This window comes from Balaenoptera borealis (genome assembly GCF_965194805.1).
Source record: "Balaenoptera borealis genome assembly, chromosome: 12".
NCBI classification, from domain to species: domain Eukaryota; kingdom Metazoa; phylum Chordata; class Mammalia; order Artiodactyla; family Balaenopteridae; genus Balaenoptera; species Balaenoptera borealis.
Genome location: NC_138869.1, coordinates 29,332,810 through 29,354,358, shown reverse-complemented (window position 1 = coordinate 29,354,358; position 21,549 = coordinate 29,332,810). Strand labels below are relative to the sequence as shown.

Sequence of the window (21,549 nt, the reverse complement as noted above, 5' to 3'; positions counted from 1 at the left end):
GTAAACTACAGCCTGTGGGCCAAATCTAGCCTACTACCTGTTTTTACATGGCCAGTGAGATAAGAATAGTTTTTACACTCTAAAAAAATTTAGAAATAAATAAAAAGAATATTTTGAGACACAAGAATTATATGAAATTCAAATTTCCTTGTTCATAAATAAAAGTTCTATTGGAACACAGTTACACCCACTCTATACATACTATCTACGCATGTTTTTCACTGTATCAGCAAAGTTGAATAGCAGGGACAGCCATCCTATGGTCCACAAAAACTAAAATATTTATTATCTGACCCTTTACGGAAAAAGTTTGCTGACCCCTGAGCAGTCTAGTGTACAGGGCACCATGTCACTTTGCAACTTCAGTCACTGACTGTGCACAGCCATCCTGTGTGGTAGGTAGTAGCGTCCTTGTTTCTGAACCCTTGCTTGAACTGGGTTCAGAAATGTTAAGTAGCCTGGCAAGGTCACATGCAGTTAAGTGAGACATACTGGCTGAGAGACCAAGGCAGGTCTCCCTGACCCAAAGCCCACAGTCTGGCCTCTCTCCCACGCTGCCTCTCTTGAGACAGGTCTCTTTCCATTTCAAAACTGATTCTATGACTTTATTTGCTTTTTATGTAAAGGCAAATGATATTTTATGAATAAGCATAAATTTGTCCTTTAGAAATATATGGCTTTTTTAATATCCTAGACAACAGGATCTCTTCTTGATTTGCATGTCCTGTGTAATGAGGAGGGCTTTACACAACTGAACTTACGTTTCAGCATGGAGAAATTCATGTTTTAATTTAATAATTTAGCTGGATGGAAGTTTTTTCCCCATATAGGCAAATACTGAAAATTATAGGAAATGTAGCTTTAAAAATAATATTAATCACATTTTCCAACTATTAAGATCCTTTTAAAATAATGCTTGTCAAATAGGGATGGAAAGGACTTAAGGAAATTGCTGATTAATTACTATGAAAGTAACTATATTCAGCACAGGCAAGCTGAATCATATATACAAAGAAAATTCACGATGCTGCATGGCCAAAGCTATGACAGAATTTTTGCAAAGATCATGGCAGGTGCATTCTACTCTCAAGGAAAGCTAAACTTTGTTCTGAAAATGGGTTTGAACAGAAATCTCAACATCTATGTTTACTTACGATGAATTACAGTTAGCACAAGGAAGAAATTTCTAATGATACAACAGGCGGCCTGAGAAGGTAGTGTATTTTTTATATTTGGAGGGTTTTAAGAAGGGGTCTAATGACCGATTACGGAGAATGCTGAAAGAATATTCAAGGATTAGATGGGGTGGGCCAGGGAACCATACTAGCGATCATTAATAATTCTGCCAAATGGGGCAGTCTATGGGACTGGATATCTCTATTCATTCATTAGTTAATGGCTCTCCCACAGCAACCAATTCTCAATATTTCAAAAGACAGATCCTTCTTGACTTATGATGGGGTTATGCCCTGTTAAACCCACTGTAATTTGAAAATATCTTAAGTCGAAAATTCATTTAATGCACTTAACCTACTGAACATCCTAGCTTGGCCTAGCCTACCTTTAATATGCTCAAAACGCTCAGGTTAGCCTACAGTTGGGCAAAATCATCTAACACAAAGCTTATTTTTTATAATAAAGTATTGACTGTCTCTTATAATGTATTGAAGACTATACTGAAAGTAAAAAGCAGAAGGGGTACCTGGGTACAGAATGGTTCTAAGTGTATTAGCTGTTTACCCTCACGATCGCGTGGCTGACCGGGAGGTGCAGTGGCCACCGCTGCCCAACGTCAACAGCACATCGTACCGCGTATCACTAGCCCGACCAAAGACCAAAATTCAAAATTTGAAGCACTCTTTCTACTGAACGAGAATTGCTTTTGCACCACCGTAAAGGAATCTTAAGTCTAACCATCATTAAGTTGGGGACCATCTGTAAATTCATCCAACTCAGTGCTCAAAAAAACTTTGCTGCCATTCTTTACAGCCAAATGAGAGATTGGTTTTCTTAGATGAAACAGACATATGTTTATTCCCTTTTATGGAAGATTTCATAAGCAGTTGCTACGCTCAAAGCCTAAATGGGAAATATTTAGTTCACAAATCCTGTCTTTTCTCAAATCTATGAGTTTATTATTATTCTTTAATTTAAGCTATCTCCTAATTTAAAAGCAAAAGAGAAGCACGAGAAGAAGGAAATACTTTGCCCTTCCTAAAGAACTCGTGTGATTTTTTTAGTTTGATAGACTATAACAATTCTATAAACCATTTTGTTCCAGCCACCAGGAAGCTCAGAGCCAAATTTAGAGCACAAAACAACAAGTATATGGGCCAAAGGCCTGGTAATGCATCTTCTATTTCCAATGCTTTGTTTTGTTTTGGTACTCCAAGTTATGTTTTTGGTCATTCTGATTTCAAATTTTATTCTATTACATGTTTCTTACAGATCAGGTGACCACATAATTGTTTAATTCAGGACACTTTGAGAATTGAAAGGGGAGCTATCAATAACTTCTCCAGGACAATAGATGTAAACTGGGACCATCCTTACAAACCAGAACATATGCTTATCTTATATGTAGGGCATCAGTCAAAAATGGGATTAAGGGCTTCCCTGGTGGCGCAGTGGTTGAGAATCTGCCTGCCAATGTAGGGGACATGGGTTCGAGCCCTGGTCTGGGAAGATCCCACATGCCGCGGAGCAGCTGGGCCCGTGAGCCACAATTACTGAGCCTGCGCATCTGGAGCCTGTGCTCCGCAACAAGAGAGGCCGCGATAGTGAGAGGCCCGCGCACCGCGATGAGGAGCGGCCCCCGCTTGCCACAACTAGAGAAAGCCCTCGCACAGAAACGAAGACCCAACACAGCCATAAATAAATAAATAAATTTAAAATATTAAAAAAAAATAAATAAATGGTACAGCCATTAAAAAATAATTTTAGGAAAAAAAATGGGATTAAAAAAATAAAGCATTTAAAGATAAAACATTAGGGCTCCATTCTCATGATGGTGAACCAGTTGGGACCAACAACTTTTTTGGGATATGAAATTAGAAAGAATATGCTTTCTAAAGCTTGCTCATCAAGTGTAGCATGATCCCATGCACATGGCAAGGCTGCGTCTCTTTTTTAGCTTGCGTGCTTTCAAGGAAAAAAAAAAAACCTAAAAATATAGCTTAAAAGTATCCAGATGCTAAATAAATACATTTTTGAATCACATGAATACAGTGAAAACATAAGAACAACCCAGTGTTCTCAATAAAGGTATACCTTGGATTCTGAAAATGGAGATCTTCATTATATTCTAAGGGCTCCGCAAACTGAGAAAAGCATTTTGCCAGCAATGGGGGCGCTGGGAGGGGCTGCATTCCCTGAAACTTCCTGAGAATCAGGACAGCAACCACTTCCACATTCTACATAATGAACCATTTGCTCTGCGAATTTCTCTGAACAAGCTCTTAAACTGATTTGGACCTGACTTTCCCTTTTCAGTGTCCCTTTCCCTTGTCTAATTGACTCCCCCAGTGCCATCATAACCTTGGTTTTAAGAGGCAGACTCCTTCCTTAGTTCACAGGGACATCCCGAAGTGCAAATAACTTGGAGGAGTTTTAATGAAATGATGTCAGTGCTGACACTCAACTAGGTGGATTGTATTATTTTAAAACCTCCCATAGCAAACAGCCAGGACAAGGACCTCTAATTGAAGTCTTTAATGATCGGTTCCTAACTTCTGAATGAGAGGATCTTTGTTTCACTTTGAAGCTCAAGATCTTTTCCTGCTGAGATCTTTACACTGGGTGATTTTCTTTGTCTGCTCCATTCCAATTATGGAGTGATTTATCTCTTTCCACTTTCCACACTACTTGTAGAATTATTCTAAGACTATTAAAAAAAACAAAAACAACCCCCCACTTCTTTTGAATGGAATATTCTTGAGTCAAAATGTTAAAAGCACCTACTGTTTGCAATATCCACACTCTCATGATAATAATAGCTTATTCTAATAATCACAATTTGGTTCAATGTAGCCACCCAAGAGTTTTTAAGTTTTAAAAGAATTCATCATATCTGCTGCTAGCTTAAAATGTTTTATTTTAAAACTTCGACAGTACAAGTAGCTAGGATATATAACTGCTTTTAACAAGCAAGTTGTGGAACAATATATATAGGATGACCCTTATTTTATATTCTGTAATATTTATTTCATATAATACATATTACATCTATAATCTCTTTTAAAAGTTTGAAATAACATACAACAAATTATTTTTTAGTGGTTATTTCTTGTGGGGGAGTATTGGGGGTAAGAATAATAATGGCAGGAAGTTTTTATATGATATACTTTTGTATCTGAATTTTTTGAAAGCATCTACTATATTTATATTATTATTTTAAAAACTAATACTAAGTATAGACGCTATGGAAAAATCTAACATGTATTAGTTTATATCCATAGCTACAGTGTTACTTTTACAGACCAGAGCCTGTGTCTTATAGCTCTTTCCTTGTCCTTAGAGATTAATATTATGTGGATATGAAATAATGTTGGACTGTGAACAAAAATAAATTAAAATAAACTGATCACCATCTGTGATTTGGACTATACAGATTATTTATTTAGACCAGGGCTTGTAACAGCAGGCTAAAGCTATGTCCTTTTTGGTATACACAATTCATATTCTCCTTATAAAAAATTGGAAGCACCCCACCCTTGGTCTGTAGTACTCTACAGTACAACCTAGTCTACTGCACAAGCCTACTTTGCTCCTCTACCTGCTTGCTTCTCTCTACAATCCAGTCTGCTATCCTTAATGTAGGCTGTTAAAAATAAATGAGTACTGCTGAGCCAAACCCTTTTACAAAATTCCAACGCAGCTGGTTCTTAAAAATAGTTGTGAGTTTGCACATCTAAAAACTCATCTGGGAAGACCTCTCGGGCTACATAGGTTCAATGGCAATAATAGCATGTATTATTTTCTATCCCTTTCAACTTTATGCATCTTACATTCACACAAAATTTGATGTCATTACTTATAATGAAGATAGCAACTTTTTAAATCCACTTATAAATAGCCTCTCCCCAAACACATATCTATCATGATAAGATGTTGGGAAAGAAGCCTGTGGGCTTTATTTGAGCTTGTAAGTTTCAACAAGGTTCTACTGGTAGAGACAGTCATGGTCACACTCTGAGAATTATCCTGAAAAGCAGTTTACTTTACTTTTGATTCAAAAGTAAATCCTGACTTAGGGTTCCAGGTCCCCTGGGGTTCACTCATGCCGCCTTGGGGGTCTGTGTGCCCTTTTCAGTGTTTCAGTAGCTAACTGGAAAGGATACATTTATCTACAATCTGGAAGGAAATGTCCGATTTCTTTGTTTCCTCATGAAAATCCACTTGTTCACTTTATTAGTGTGCTATCCCAAGCTCTGGGCGGGGACGGGGGGGCAGGCAGTGAGATATACCTGACTGTCAAAATTGTTGACCAACCAACACAAAGCATTTACCATTTAAGAAACTAAACTTTTAATAATAAAGGGTCACAGGAGAAAAATAATAATACAGAGAGATAGAGCTTAGATAACATTGGTCTGGGCAGCTCTAGATGTCTACTCAATGTCTAATTTGGAAAGAGCTCTTTACTTGCCTCCAGCTAAATTATCCCCTTTAGGAATTTTTCACCCCTGCTACCCCAATAATAAGAGTGACGAGTTCTAGGACTTACTCTGGTCTGTTGCACTCTCGAACAGCTGTTTTGATACCCCCTCCACATGTTCTTGAGCAGGTTCCAAAGTGACTCCAACTTCCCCAGGATCCATCAGTCACAGGGACCTCCATTTCTTTGGGAACACAAAATCCAAACTTGCAGTGCTGTATTTAATAAGGGGAACAGTAAGGGAGAGCTCGGTTCTTGAGATATTGTAGGACCCGCTGTCCTTTTAAATATACCACACTTGCATTGTTTTCCATGTGCTGGTTTGAAATGCTACAATTTCATCATCTACGTGAGTCATGGAAATGGTAGGGAGTTTGATCTTGGGCTTAGTGGTTTTAGGCTGTGTCTTCATTTACCACTGGCTTGAATAAAACTGGCCAATGAGTGGCTGGCTCCAGGCTGTTAGGGTAAGTCCCATGGCCAGCCTAGAAGCGCTCAATTAGTCTACTTGGAAAAATGAGGCGTGGAAATGGGCTGTCTACTGGTTGTAGACAGGGCTGAAATGAGTTATTGGATTTGCATAGTGCATCTCCATTAACAAGGCCTAGAGATGTCGTGAGTCTGGTAAAATACAATGCTTTACTGCTCCTCACAGATTTGAAAACCAATTTTAATTAAATGGGAGAGGGAAAAAAAAGCTAGTTACATGATTCCTATAAACTCACTCTAGCAGAGCACACAGGATGAGACTAAAGCAAAAATGGACACATTACAGAGAGCCCTAAACTTTATTGCTTTTTGGTTACTAATGGTTTCTGTTCTGCAGCCTAGAGCAGGAAGAAGGCCATGATGCTTAAAGCAAAACAAAGTAAAACTCCTCAGCAGGACAAGTGAGTGGAGAAGCCCATTTCAACCCTCTGCCATTGTTGGGGTGTGAGGCCCTGACACAAAGCCGAGGTCACTGAGCAATGGACAAAGGAAGAGGGGCAGCAGTGGCGGCAGGAGGGTGACGCCCTGCCGCTCGCTCAGATCTCTGAAGCGGAGCTGGTGGTGGCCACTGTGATTTATCCGCAGGGAGGACCCAGGCACGGAGGTTAGAAGCAGAGTAGCCTGGAGGCCAGGCGGTGGGGGGAGCATGTGGGGAAAGGGAACAGATAAGAGGCTGGTGAAGCCTCAGTCAATGGCCAGTCCCAGCAAAGGTCTGGCGAACAATTATTTTAAAGAGCGCAGTTAGGCTTTCTCTGTTCTGCCCTGCCTTCTCCCTTGTAATTACCCTCCTGAGTATCTGAGAACACATCCCTTTTCCTGGGCTGTTTGGTTGAGGCTTAAAAGGTTCGGCATCCAGAGAATCTTGGGCAATTCTGCATCCGAGAAATGAGGGCAGAGGTGACCACATTACTCCCTGAAATCATTTTATAGTTGTCTTTACAGCGGTCTTGAACATTCCTTGGAATATATGTACATAAAATCAATGAGAGGCAGCTTGGTCTAGAGCACCACTATCCAGTAAGAATGTAACATGTGCCACATATGTAATTAAAAAAATTTTAGCAGCCACATTAAAACAAGTAAAAAGAACACTGAACATAACCTTAATATATTTTATTTAGCTCAAAATGTCTAAGACATTACTATGTCTCCATGTAATCAACATAAAATTATAAATAAGATTTTTTCCCACACTTTCTTTTTCACGCTAGATTTTTAACACCTGGTGTGTATTTTCATTTTAGCACATTTCAGTTCAGACTGACATTTCAAATGCTCGCCAGTCATGGGTAGCTAGTAGCTGCCATATCGGACAGAGCAGGTCTTAAGGGGACAAAGCTTAGCAGGCAAACAGTCTGGTGGTGTGGGATGGCCATTCTACAAACTAACTGTGACCTCGGATGAGTCACTGAACTCTACTTCCATAGCTGAAAAATGGGGACCTACCTGCCAAAGTTGTTTTGAGTATAACATGAGACAATGTATGGAAAGCACCTAGTACACAGCTGAGCACATAGGAGACCCAACTTGAATAAGGTTTGTAATAATAAAAGCAAATATTTACATAGCACTTAACATTTGCCAGGCATTGTTCTAAGCGTTGTGTATGTATTAACTTACTTAATCCTCACAGCATACTATGAAATAGGTACTATTATTACCCCGATTTCTACAGAAAAGAAAATGGAGGCACAGGGAGGCTGATGTCAAACATCTGGTAAGGGGCTGAGCTGATACTGAAACACAGACAATCTGGCTCCAGAGTGCATACTCTTAGCTGTGACACATGCTGTCTCTCAACTGTGAGCAAATGGGAACAACTGTTGACATCTAAATAAAGACTGAAATTTAAAAGCAAGATTAATGAGATGGTTAGGTGAGGCTGACACTCCAATGTGTCTAACCAATATCTATTCTCTCCTTCATCCTTATTAATAGAATCTATATTTCCCTGGATTCTTGTATAGATAGGAATGGTCAAAGAGATGTCAGCAGAATTCACTGGGTCACATTCCTGGGAAGGTCCTTTTGCCCCTTTGTTCCTTGCCCTTTGGCTTCATTCTGCCCGGGACTCAGAGTTGATGGCTGGAGCTATAGCAGCTATTTTGTGACTCTGAGGATGATGGCCATTTGCATATGATAGTAGAGCAGAAAGAAATTAGGAGCCTGGGTCTCTGATGATTTTGTAGACCTACCATAATAGCTCCATGACCTGCCTACCTCTGACTAGTTTTTTGTGTGTGTGTCAGAAAAAGAGCCAATTTGCTTACACTACTATAATTTGGTCTGAGCTGAACAAAATTCCTAACTAATATACAATTGAGGTCACAGCTGATGCCCAAATTCAGCCATCAAATCTTGACGCCAGGTACACATTTTATAAATTCTACACACTAGGGAGAACATTCCTATGACTAGTCATGGACTTTCATAATGAGAATTTGTCTGTAAATACATTTTTTCCTCATGTCACTTCAGTCTTCAATCTATTGGCCGCTCTATTCTATAGACTCTACCTCCATACAAGAATAATCTTCAAAGAGACCATAGTTCTCATTAAGCATTACCATAAACCAGAGCAGAATAAGGGCATAGGTTAAGCAGAGTGTTGCCATTCAGCACTGGATTCAAATGTCCTCATAGGGTCCCTTTTTTAAAAGAAAACCTAATTAAAAATTCATCTGCAAATTAAACATTTCTTACTGATATGACCACTGGCAGGGGTTCACAGGGGAGGGAGAACCTCAGAGGAAGAGGGGAAGAACCTGAGGCGACAGAGGCTGGAAATGGGGACTGTTTGGCGAGTATGTATCAAGATAATCTATTTTAGCAGGAATTGAACAAACAATAATTATATACTGGAAAAGCCATTACATCATAACAAAGCATTAGCGGCTACTGGAGCCAGAGCCGAAATATAGTCAGCCTTTCCTAAAAGTGTTCAGAACCACTTAAATGATATTTTACATAAATGCTCTTTTTGAGATTGGAAGAACGACTTGGAGGTCAGTTTTGTCCCAAGGAGGCTTAAAACATAAGAGTTTCAAATCTCAGATTTACAAACAGGGTTAAAATGAAAATGTTAATGGACTTAAGAAGAGAATGGAGAAAATAAAAGGACATGAGAGAGTCATTCATCAAAATAACATTGTGTCAGCAACCCAAGACAGATTACTGCTGAGGGAGCAGGGCAGAGAGAAGAGAAAGAAAAAAAAAGAATTAACCCAGCAGCAAAGGGATACAGAATTTGCTAGAGAAAAGGATAAGGTTTTACTGCCAATTCTATGAAAACAAAAGCGAAATGGAAAAACACAAAGAACGTCTATGCCAACATATTCACCATCTTATTTGTAAAATGCATAAATGTTCTTCTGGGGAATAAACAAATGAACATCCACATCTTTAATATAAGTTGCTAGACTTAGCCGCTTTTCTAAAACAAACTAAAAATGTACCTATCATGTTCTCCACATAGCTGCTTCTCTGAAGGTGTTCTGAATCTGCCTTTTGGAATGCCTTGATGTCTCTTGCTTTTGCTGAACAAAAGCATACAAGGGAAATGTTTTCTGAAAGATCTCCCCAATTTCCCCATTTGTCAGGTATAAGATTACCGTGCAATCTCTTATTTTCTGTTTCTGTTACAAAAACAGAAGATTAGAAAAAGACACAACAGACATCTTCCCAGGTTCTGTGCTCCACAATTGACTGGGATACCATAGTACTACATGGAGCGTGGTAGCCTATACATGACGATTTTACTAAATACAATTCATTTCATCATACAATTGAAAGCTCTACTTTGTTATGGTTTTTCCAGCAGTAACATGTGTCAGAAATAGACATAGCAGGTGGGTGCATCAGATTGACTAAGAACCATGACATAATACCAGTGATTTTTTTGAGCTCAGACAGACTCCATTTAAATATATAGTTGGCTGGCTCCAACTCAAGCCAGCTAGCCAAGTTGTCAACTAGATACCATGTCTATTGTCATCTCCCACCAACTGAGAGCAGCTATGGGGGTCACTGTGTTTAGAAGGACTCTGAGGCCATATCTTCATTTAGGAAGAAAGAGTGAATGCTTGATGGCTGCCATGGAAACCTGAGAACCATATCCCCACTCAAACCTATAATCCTCTGGCCATCAGAACTTTGAGTAAAATGTTTTGCAAAATGTGGAAGGTTCACTCTGGCCAAGGAGATATATTTCTTCTTCAGCTGATGAAAGGTGCGGTGCAGAAACTGTTATGCCTATGTCCTTAGGCTGTTTTCTTAGGCGGCTCCTGGAGAAAGCTGTATTCTCAATTGCTAAGGTCCTAGCCATCGAGAAGTGAGACCAGAGCTGATGGAGTAACCAAGCTACATCAAGTGAAAAATCATCTTCATTATAATTTTATAAAACCACCCTAATAAAATTTAAAAAATAAGAAAACCACTCTGAGAAATGAGTGGATAAGCCACTAGTTCTCCTGTTTGACCATGGAAACTTAAAGAGCTCAGTGAGCTTGAGTTATGGCCACTCCTGTGGACCCTGCAGCCCCTTCAGACAAAGAAAGCAAAGGAGAGAATTGGGAAGGGAGTGGGTAGGGTGTGTGAGGACTCTGCCCTGAATGGGCTGAATGACCTTGGGCAAGTCACTTCTCTTTTCTGTTTGCTATCTATAAAACTGGGGAAGGGAAGGTTAAGTTCCTCACCTCTGAGGACCCCATGTTTCCATGGAAACACTCTGGGGGCTACTGATTCCACAAGGTAAAGTAGAAGAACAGAAAATGAGAACAAAATATTAAAAGTGAGTAAAGTGGACAATGAGAGAAGAAAGGAAAAAACTTATGTAAGGATAACATGAGACTCAGATATAGTACAGGGATTACATCATAGGTGAGTGACTGAACACCATTTTTTGTATGGATTAAAAAATCAGGTTTATATCTAAAACTTTTTGTAACCAAATCCATAACATACTACCTTTTTTTTTTTTTTTTTTTTTAGATGGACACCAGGTGCAAAAGCTTGCATTAATCATATTCCTAGTTGCTGGGACATTGTTATCATTGGGTTGTACAAGCAGCAGATTTTGTTGGGTTATTAACCAATAAGTAGGAGCCATATAACCAACTCAGAGTGTGGATTTGGATGTATCTCAGGTGACATCACAGTGCCTTAAAGGGGTCAATACAGGCTGGGAAAAGCCTTGTATCCAAGTAGTGAGCACAGTAAGTCTTCCCGTATTTCTGTAATTTTAAGACGTTCCACCAACTTAATAACGGCCTTCCACTGCCACCCCAAAAGAAAGAGGAAGAGAGAGAAAGAGAGAGAGAGAGAGAGAGAAAAGAAATGTTACCTCACATTAAATGTACCCATAAATTGAAAAGCACACTGGGATTTAAAAAACATTATATTGAGAAAAAATATGTCTTAAAATCGAGGCAATAATGATAGCTATGTCCCTCGTGTCAGTATTATGCTATAAGGTAAGTTTGCACAATTTTCAACAGTAAAGTTGAACCTCCTGCCTCAAAAAAGTATTATGCATGCTGAAACATGCTGCATTAACTTGTGTTCTAAACAATGGTGACTGAGCCTACAGCCCAAATCTTGCCCATATCTGCCCCAAAACAGAAGGATGGATCAGGGCGTTACTTGCCTTTCCAGGCTCACACTCGGTCCCATCAGCCCAGGGCGTGTGCTGAGTCCGGCAGCCTTTGTGCGCTCCATCCACGTTATTGCACCAGAGCCGTCTACACTGCATCTGCGCAATTCAGTTGAATGACAATTCAGTGACAATGTGATTAGAGGATATCAAGCAAGGCAATGGCTGCTTTCAACTAATGTTTTGCCAATGATGTAGAGTGTAGGTTAGAAAGGGATTTTTTTCTTGGTATGATAAATGATAAAATATTCCAACGGATACAGAGAGCAGCCCAGGAGACACATTTCTATGCCTGGGAGGACTTGCGGGGGTGTCAAAGGGGAACTACTGTGCAACAGAAACATACAAGATGTCATCTGGTCCTAGTAACATCTCCCCATATTACAGATAAGGAAACTGAGGCTGGCAAAGAGTAAAGTATCACACTGGAAATATGTGATGTGAGTTTAGGTTTGCAATGAGCTGGGATTGGAGAGTGGGTTTTGAGTTACGTTGTGATTAGAGTTAACGTTTGGATTGATGCTAAAACTGGTGTTTTTTCCTACTAAGCCATATATTACCATGATCATATTATGACTCTCTTCTAGGGCTTTCAGGGGTTGTCAGAGGAAAGAAGGGACAGAATATCATGAAGTATTTCAGATATACAAAAAGTATGAACAATAACATAATGGATACCCATGTGTACAACACCCAAACAAAGAGAGAGGACTTGACTTCACAGGCCCAGCTGCATGCCATGCACACTCATTCTCAACCCCAACCCCTTCCCCTTCTGCCCACAGGTAACCACTGTCCTAATGATGCTCACCATTCCATCATTCCCGTTGCTTTTACTACAAATGTATAAATATCTATCAATAATACACAGCATTGGGGCTTCCCTGGTGGCGCAGTGGTGGAGAGTCTGCCTGCCAATGCAGGGGACACGGGTTCGAGCCCTGGTCTGGGAAGGTCCCACGTGCCGCGGAGCAACTGGGCCCGTGAGCCACAATTACTGAGCCTGCGCGTCTGGAGCCTGTGCTCCGCAACGGGAGAGGCCGCGACAGTGAGAGGCCCGCGCACCGCGATGAAGAGTGGCCCCCACTTGCTGCAACTAGAGAAGGCCCTCGCACAGAAATGAAAACCCAACACAGCCATAAAGAAATAAATAAATAATACCCATTTAAAAAAAAAAATAATACACAGCATTTCAGCTTTAAACAAACAATGCTGTCCGATATTTCAGAATATATGGATACATCCTACAACTTCCTGTTTTCCCCCTCTACACACTATGTTTTTTGAGTTATCCAAGGTGACATATTTAGCTCTATTTCAGGCATAGTTTTTAAAGATAATTTTTCCCCTGATGATGAAAATAAACAATATTCAGAGTAGAAAAATTCAGAAGCTACTATTTTTTAACAGAAAAAAAGCTTTAAATGATCCAGTCTTTCCTGAAGCTTTTTTCCCCCTTTTACATTGAGAACATACTCTGTAAAGTAATTGTTTATCCTGTTATTTTAATTTAAAACTACAGCTAGAGCATGTTCCCTTATAGAGTTACTTTTCAATTTTTGTATAATATTTCATTAAATGGAGATACTATAGTTTGCTTCACCTTTCCATTCTTGGGCATGTGCATTACTCCTCATGTTTGCTATCATGAGTAACAGAGAAACGAATATAATCATAGATACATTTTACAGAAAAATTTTTGTTATTTCCATGGAATCACTGTACCTGCCAATTTACCATGCTATCTCTCAACCACTCCCAGCAAAATAAACAAACAAATACCCAAAAGAATAGAATGGGGCATCCCAGAGAAGCACACTTCTGCTGATATGCCTCCTGATAACCACTGGATCAAATCACTGGTCCAAATGTCCATGACACATACATCAAAGCATCACACACTTGCCAGCTGAGCTACCACCAGAAATAGTTTCAAGCCCCAGGTGGTCATAGGACACAGCTTCGACAAGCTAAAACAGGGAAACGGGTCTGTCTCATGAATTACTGAATCTAGAAGAGCGCCTATAATAAAAGTCATCTGGACAAGGCAGTGGGAAGAAAAGGAGACAAGGAGAGAAAAGGGCTGAGCTCTGTCATTACGAGCTCTGTAACCTTGTCCCCTCTGAGCCTTCCTTACCACTTATAAGATGAAAATGGTAATAGCATCTCCCTTTTGGGCTGAGACTGAAATGAAAAAGTGCAGGTAAGGCCCACATGCAACACCGAGCACTATTACTGTTTATCCCCATCATCATTATTACTATTATCATTAATAGTCAATGGACCACTCAATGAGTAGTTTATGTTAAGAGTGAGAATCCAATGGAAAACTATGAATAAAAAAAAGTCCAGAATCCATTTATGGGGGTAGAAATGGCCCCCAGATACTGACCATATATGGGCACACCTGAGAACCTGGTCCAAAAATCAATTCACATTGTTTATTCACGTTGTAAAGGAGGCCTGGCAGTTGGAGAGGCAAAGGATAGGGTCTGGATTCAGGTTCGTTAAGCAGACACTCGCCGTAACCAGTGCTGTGGAAAGCAGAAAAACAAAGATGGTGAGGGCAGTGGATAAGATATGACTGTCAAAGGCTCCAGATGACAGTGAAGGCCATTCTGTCATTTTAATGGTACAGAAGATGGTTCCTTTTTTGTATTTGTGTTATTCATTTCATCCAAACTTGAGTCCAGAAGCTGAAGTTCTATTTTTGGTGCATACTTGTTTGTGGAACCACCGGCTGTGCATACAACATAACCAGAAGGAAATATGTAACTGTTCCAGAATTTACCACCTTTCGGGGCAATTACCTATTTATTTTTTGACGTCTTCTCCAATAGAGTAAAGTGTCTTAGGGGTAAAAATAGTGCCTTTTTCACCCAAGCATGGGGCCCTGTCCATAACAACAAGTGTTTAGTAAATATTTGCTGATTTGCTTAGCGTTACAATAAGAAACACTTTAGATCATCTGGTTAAAAAAACCACACACACTCACACACACACACACACACACACACACACACACACAAAACCCCCAGCAACCTGCCAGTTCTTCCATGTTTCTGCAAACACCTCTTCTGGAAAATTCACACCCCGTGAGTTCTGATTAACAAAACCCCCTCTTCCCTGTGGCTGGGGAAATATACACCCAGTGACTTTGGGGCAATCACTTAACCTTTTGTACATCTAGGAGAGACGAGCAATAAATCTGTGACACAAGGATATTGTATAATGTAACTGGATCCTTGAGCAGCCTGGTGGGAAGCTTAAAAAAAAAAAACAAGAAAAGAGAGAAGGAGAAAGAGTCAAGGAGATAGAGAAAGAGAGAGACAGAGAATGTTCTCGATTCAACAATATGGAGGTCTGTGCAATTTTCATCCACCCATGTAACGTTCTTTGGGGGCGTCTCACTTCCCCACCCCTTTCCAACACCAAATTACTAAGTTAGAAGCACATAAATATTTGTGGCCTTCCTTCATCATGCCATCATATGCATGGTCCCTTCCCCAAGACCTGCACAGATTTCACAGCTTTACCAAGAATGAAGCAACACTGACATATTCTCTTTAAGATCCCAACCTTTTTCTTGAGCTCAGTCTGTAATCTTCTAAATTCTGGTGAGGACATGAACTACACAGATGTCAGAGAGTATTTTTCTTTTCCCTCCTCCCAGGAATGTCAACAAAAATAACAACTCAAAAGGAATGCTGGACTCTACATTTTCTTTCCCACAATTAGTTCACTGCATGGAGGCCAGATATTAGCATGAAGGCTGTGCTCAAAGAAAGTTCAACTCTTACTCTAAAAATTCAGTGATGTATTTTCGACTACACTTTGACCACATCCAGGGGTTGGTGTAGAAGTTCAGTGTTGGGGCCATGACATGCTGGGGGCTCTTGACTCCTTCTTCTTTGCACTTATTGTTGTCATCATGAGGCATGTTGAACCTAAGGCCAAGGAGACAATGATATAAAAAAGTCAATAAACACTAAGGGATAGAGCTGTTATAATTGCATTGAGAACGCATCTTAGAGAAAAAATTCAACTGACTACTGCATTATGGATAAGAACCTGAGTCCTGGTGAGCAGAACAAAACTTACTAGAGAATTAAAGGTAGGGAGTAGAGTAAAACATACTTCTGACCCAACTGAATACAAAGTGCCTTTTAAAAAAAAATTTATTTATTTATGGCTGTGTTGGGTCTTCGTTTCTGTGCAAGGGCTTTCTCTAGGTGCGGCAAGTGGGGGCCACTCTTCATCGCGGTGCGCGGGCCTCTCACCATCGCGGCCTCTCTTGTTGCGGAGCACAGGCTCCAGACGCGCAGGCTCAGTAATTGTGGCTCACGGGCCCAGTTGCTCCGCGGCATGTGGGATCTCCCCAGACCAGGGCTCGAACCCGTGTCCCCTGCATTGGCAGGCAGACTCTCAACCACTGCGCCACCAGGGAAGCCCCAAAGTGTCTTTAATGTAAAAAAAAAAAAAAAAACTGAATTGGGCCACTATTTGGTTTAGCTGTACTTTTTGGAATTGCAGAGGCTCTGCATATGCTGTAGTTGGTGCTAGAATACAGTAGTTGGAATTCCTAATAAGCTGTTGAAGGCCAATTTATAGAGTCAAGAACTTGGCAGGTTATGATAACACTGTGCACATAAAGAGTCAGTCAACTGTCAAAACTTGAAGTCAAAAGCTTCCTAATGAGAGGCTCAGGGTGGGGCTTGGCATCTCTTCTTCTTTGAGTCAGGTTGACAGATGCTAAAACACTGCAAGTATACCGTTATAGAGGTATGCAAAGTTCGTGCACAATAAAATCCATTAAGAAAAACTGCAAGCATGGAAACGAGAGGCACGCCAATTTAGTTGGCTTAACTCAGAGATGGCAAATAGTTTCATGCTTCATGCCAATTACAATTGATTGGTACCGGCTTCCTGAAAATCTGGGCACAAAAGTATTCTTAAACTAATCCAGGTTCTGCCTGAGAAAAGGCTGTGATGGAGTGCCAACATCCTCTTGGGTCTGGGAGGGAACTCGGCAGCGGCATTAACACATATTTGCCATTCTTGGCTTAGAGAGAGGAAGTGGGGAAAAAAATGACAGGAAGCATTTCTCAATCCAGAAACATCAGTTCTATGACCCACAGGCCTTTCTCAGTAAGATAATTATCCATTGGGTAACAAGCTCACAGGGGCTGTCCTCTGGATGACTATTCCAAATCTCAAAATTGATGTATATGATTAATTTGGCATTTAGGGAGGAATTCCCTTCACTAGTTCACCTTGAGTTACAAAAACAAGGGAGTCAGAAAGAAGTATGTAGACTTGCTTCATATAAAAATAAAAGCTGGAATAAAAGTCTGTGAAGTCCATACCAGTAATTTCTCATGTTTGATTTCCTTTTTCTTTTAAAAATTTGGCCCCCTCAATAATTGCCAGATGGGAAATGTAAGACGGGAAAACTCCAACTGTCTTGGTTGAGCTTAATAGTAATAAATGCTTAAGAGTCTATTTTCTTAAAGGAATGACTGCCCAGGTTTCCAAATCCCAGCTGCAGAGTCAGTGTAATACCTCCATCAGCAAACCTAATACAAGCAAAGTTTTCAAATCTTCCTTGTTTGTTTCTCTCTGGTGCAAAGGAGCTAGTGTTTATTCCCCACCCCACCATGACTTGATAAAATCCAGTTTATTTCACCATGTAAACAGAAAACTTTTTTTTTCATTCAAATTTTAGGCACCTTTGCTCATAGCAGGGGTGGTATAACAACTATTCATTGAGCACTTACTAAAAAATAATTACCAAGACTTTTTTAGCATTCACAATGCTCCAGCTGGTGTGTTAAATGCATTCGATGCTTTATTTCATTTAATTTTATTTAATTTTACTTGATTTCATTTAATTTAAAATTATTTTTTTATTAATTTTATTTGACCCAATGAATAGTGTGCTATTACTATCCACATTTTACAGAAAAGGAAACTGAGTTGTAGAGAGGTGTAACTATCAATATTTGATCAAGGTCACATGGTTACTAAGGGAGCTGGGATTGGAGTCTACTTCGGACGGATTCTAAAACCTCCTGTTTTGGAATACATACAAACTACATTCTCTCCTATGAGGCAAGTTGCAGAAGATTTGTCAGAAACACTGTGTAAGGATTTCTGTATTCAGCAGAGACTCAATTACCTCCCGAATTCTTCCTGACTCTTAGATTCTGGGTGTCTATGAAGCTGGTACGAGAAGCCAGGAGCTATTTGTGAACATACAATGATGCTCAACAAATATAAGGTTAGTTGCTTTTTCCTCCCAACAGCTCTTGGGTTTTATATTATCAGAGAGTCATGACTGTAACAACTTAACATTTAATTTTGAAAAAGTTCATTAGAAAATCTGCTACAGAGTACGGTAGCAAATTTTTTTAAAAAAGTATTTTTACTTTTCTTAAAATATGAACAAAGCTAACTCAAAGAGACAAGGCGCCAAAAGAAAAATAATTCATTAACAGGCTAGCAATATACTTTCTGTTTAAGCCACAACTCATATCATTCACCAATTATTTCATTTCTTGTTTCCTGACACTTTTGAGATGAGGGGTATATGTATTGTTTACATGTTATAGGAAGGGAAACAGCATATATTTTCCTCAAGTCAAAGGGAATGTTAGAACAATTCCGTCCAGAACTTGGGTATCTGGCTGCCTGCTGACTCTGCCTTAGAACTGGTGCTCCAACATCATATGCTCCTACACCAGCATTCGCTACTACACTTTGGGCAGTTTAACATCTCTAAGTCAAACACAGGGACACAATAATATCTACCTTGTGGGGATTATAAAGATTAAGGGAGATAACGTAAATGAAAGCTCCTAGAACAATGTCAACAACATGGTTTTTGCAGGGGGAGATGTTTGTTAACTGTGAATTGAGACTTCTCTATAGCTTAAAATATTTTGGTTTTGCTACTCAAAATTCCTACTTTCCTTAAAATGTCAATTTTATAAACTGGCTATCTAAAAGGGGTTTATAAACTCTTTTGGGGAAAGGAATTAACAGGAAATTAATTATATTTCTTTAAACAGTATATTCTTGTTAGCCATATTTTGGGGGGAAATGTTAATCTGTTAATCACACAGGGACTTCCCTGGTGGTGCAGAGGTTAAAAATCTGCCTGCCAATGCAGGGGACACAGGCTCGATCCCTGGTGCGGGAAGATCCCAAATGCCGTGGAGCAACTAAGCCTGTGCACCACAACTTCTGAGCCTGTGCTCTACAACCAGCGTGCCACAATTACTGAGCCCACGTGCTGCAACTGCTGAAGCCCGAGCACCTAGAGCCCCTGCTCAGCAACAAGAGAGAAGCCACTGCAGTGAGAAGCCCACGCACCGCAACGAAGAGTAGCCCCTGCTCTCCGCAAGTAGAGAAAGCCCGCGCGCAGCAACGAAGACCCAAAGCAGCCAAAAAAAAAAAAAAGAAAAAAAAATCACACAAACTCTTGCCCTTTGAATACATTTCTATCTCTGTAACTTTCCCCATTCCATTCTCTGGGGCAGGAATAGCTGCCCCATTGAAATGCCACCCTATTCCTCACTGTGAAATCTACCCCTCCTATTTATAGGTTTCAAGTAATTTACCAGATTTCATGTAGAACAAACAAATGAAAATTCCCCAAAGATTCTGTTAAAATAAGTTTGGGGAAACTGAGTTAAGCGAAATCAACACTTTAATATAGGACTTGTCAGAGCCTTTACTTCATGCCATTTGGCCTTGGCACTCCAAGCATGGCTAGACTAGGAAAAATTTTTTTAAATCACTGGATTACAAAACTCTTTTTTTCCCCCATGGACCATTCTCTTGGAATCAGTGTTAGAGCCCTGTACTTTGGGAAATGCTGGTGAAATCAGTAGTTTTCAAACCTAGTTCCAAGAAATCCTTGAGTTTCATGAAGGTGTTTCAGAAATCAAAGGACAGAGAGGCAGCTGACTAACTAAGCAGGACTCTGACCTGCCACAAGGGCTTAACCGAAAGTCATGCCTCTTTTATTCTCTAAATATTGGGCATCTGATGATATTTCCTTTGGAGAAAAAAAAAGGGGTGTGCTCTTAAAATATGCTTGAAAATATTTGCATTATATGTGGAATTGGATTAGAGATACCTCTATATATGCATCTTGCTTTACGCCTATTATACTACACTGCACATAAAGTGCCTTAAAAAAACATTTGGTGAATGGAAAAGCTTGCTTAATAGATGATGTTATCTCTAAATAAAGTTAACATCTGACATGCAGATTGATACACAGCTGTATTATACTAAGGACATCTTTTGAGAAAATTATTTCAAAAGGATATAGTATGAGTAATTTAATCATTCTAGAAAGAAAAGAAGGCAGATCAAAAACCAGAATAATTTTGAATAAATTTATACTGTTTTTCCCCATGTTCTAACCAGGCTCTGGCTCTAAAGAACAAAAAGGAAAAGCCAATTTCATAACGACCAGACACTTAGTGAATATAATTAGGAAATAGTTTCTTCTCTGTATCTTTGTTCATTTTTTCCCCTAAAAGAGGGATAGCTCTGTTCCAGAGGCTAATATCTAAAGGACAACCTTAGATACAACTAAAATCAGGAATGATCTGGGTTTGGGAAAATCGTGCGGGCCACAGCAATGTTGGAGGACCCTACTAAACAAAGATGTTGTGTCAGGTAAGTTCTCTGGGCTGATATACCCTCTGCTTTACTGGAGGGGGTAGAAAGGCCCCCTTTTTTCCACTTTGCAGTAGGAAAGGAGCATATTAGACCTTGTCTAGAAAACTTGTACAGTTAAACCAAAGAGGCGCATGAGCTATGGCTGAAGAGGGTGCACTGTATTTATTTAGCTTCCCGAAGTCAAAGTCATTTCTGCCAGCTACATTCCAAGCTTTTCAACCCTGCAAACTCAACTAGGATTCAAGAAGCATCTTACACCCTCTAAAGTCAAGTGAATGCTCACTGATGTGAAGGAACAAAAGTTTCAGGTCACTCCAAATTAAATGAAAATATGGAGAAGAAACGTACACATGGCCCAGTTCATGGGCTATTGTAAAAGCTGTACTCAGTCCGCTATCTTCACTGATAGAGCAGCTTCTGTAGGGATCACAAATGGTTCCCAGTTCAGCCAGACCTATTAGAAGGGGAAAAAAAAAACCCACAAGGATTTACTTTAAAAAGCATTTGTGGCTTGGAAGAAAAACATGTCATCAACTGTTATAGCCAGAGAGGATACGCACAGTAGACTCACCTAAGGTATCACATTTGTCATGAGCTCTGCAGATATCCTGTCTGAAAGCAAAGCAGACTTAGGGTCTTGACACCAAAGAGTAAATGTCAATACAAGCAAACACGTTAGAATCTTCCAGGTATTCACAACATCACCACTTTAGGGGGGTGGGTGGGGGGAGGGTATTGGTTTTACAAAAAGCAGACTAACAGAGCCAGGGATCTGCAACTCAAAAAAGTTTAGGAATCACTGGCTTACAGATGAAAAGCTACATTGAGAGGTCTCCTTCTGCCACAGGGGTAGCCAAGGGCAAGTGAAAACCTTTCCGTCCAGGATTTTTCCTCACACTTTGAAGCAAGTGATTCTAGTTTCTGAAGAACATTCTGAGAAGGCTCTAAATGCCTTTCATTTAAGTTGATCTAAGAGCAAGTGTCTGTGACCATATCAAAGGTGACCGATGGGAGACACACTAGGCCAGCAGACCTCTTTGCTGCCCTGCATTTTAAA

The 21,549-nt window shown here is 39.9% G+C and overlaps 1 protein-coding gene across 6 annotated transcripts in view; it reads right to left on the bottom strand.

Moving 5' to 3' along the window:
- ADAMTS9 (ADAM metallopeptidase with thrombospondin type 1 motif 9) overlaps positions 1–21,549 on the bottom strand; it is a 181,863-nt gene that overhangs the window by 127,660 nt on the left and 32,654 nt on the right. For all 6 annotated transcript variants that reach the window (XR_014232106.1, XR_014232107.1, XM_082344613.1 and 3 more), the window contains 6 exons: positions 21,064–21,104; positions 20,841–20,946; positions 15,596–15,742; positions 14,188–14,329; positions 11,790–11,894; positions 5,726–5,871 (listed from right to left, as the gene is read on the bottom strand). Coding sequence is in view for 4 of the 6 variants with exons in the window: in XM_082344613.1 (XP_082200739.1) it covers positions 5,726–5,871; positions 11,790–11,894; positions 14,188–14,329; positions 15,596–15,742; positions 20,841–20,946; positions 21,064–21,104 (687 nt within the window). In the remaining 2 variants the exon portion in view is untranslated. The remainder of the gene's footprint in view (positions 1–5,725; positions 5,872–11,789; positions 11,895–14,187; positions 14,330–15,595; positions 15,743–20,840; positions 20,947–21,063; positions 21,105–21,549) is intronic.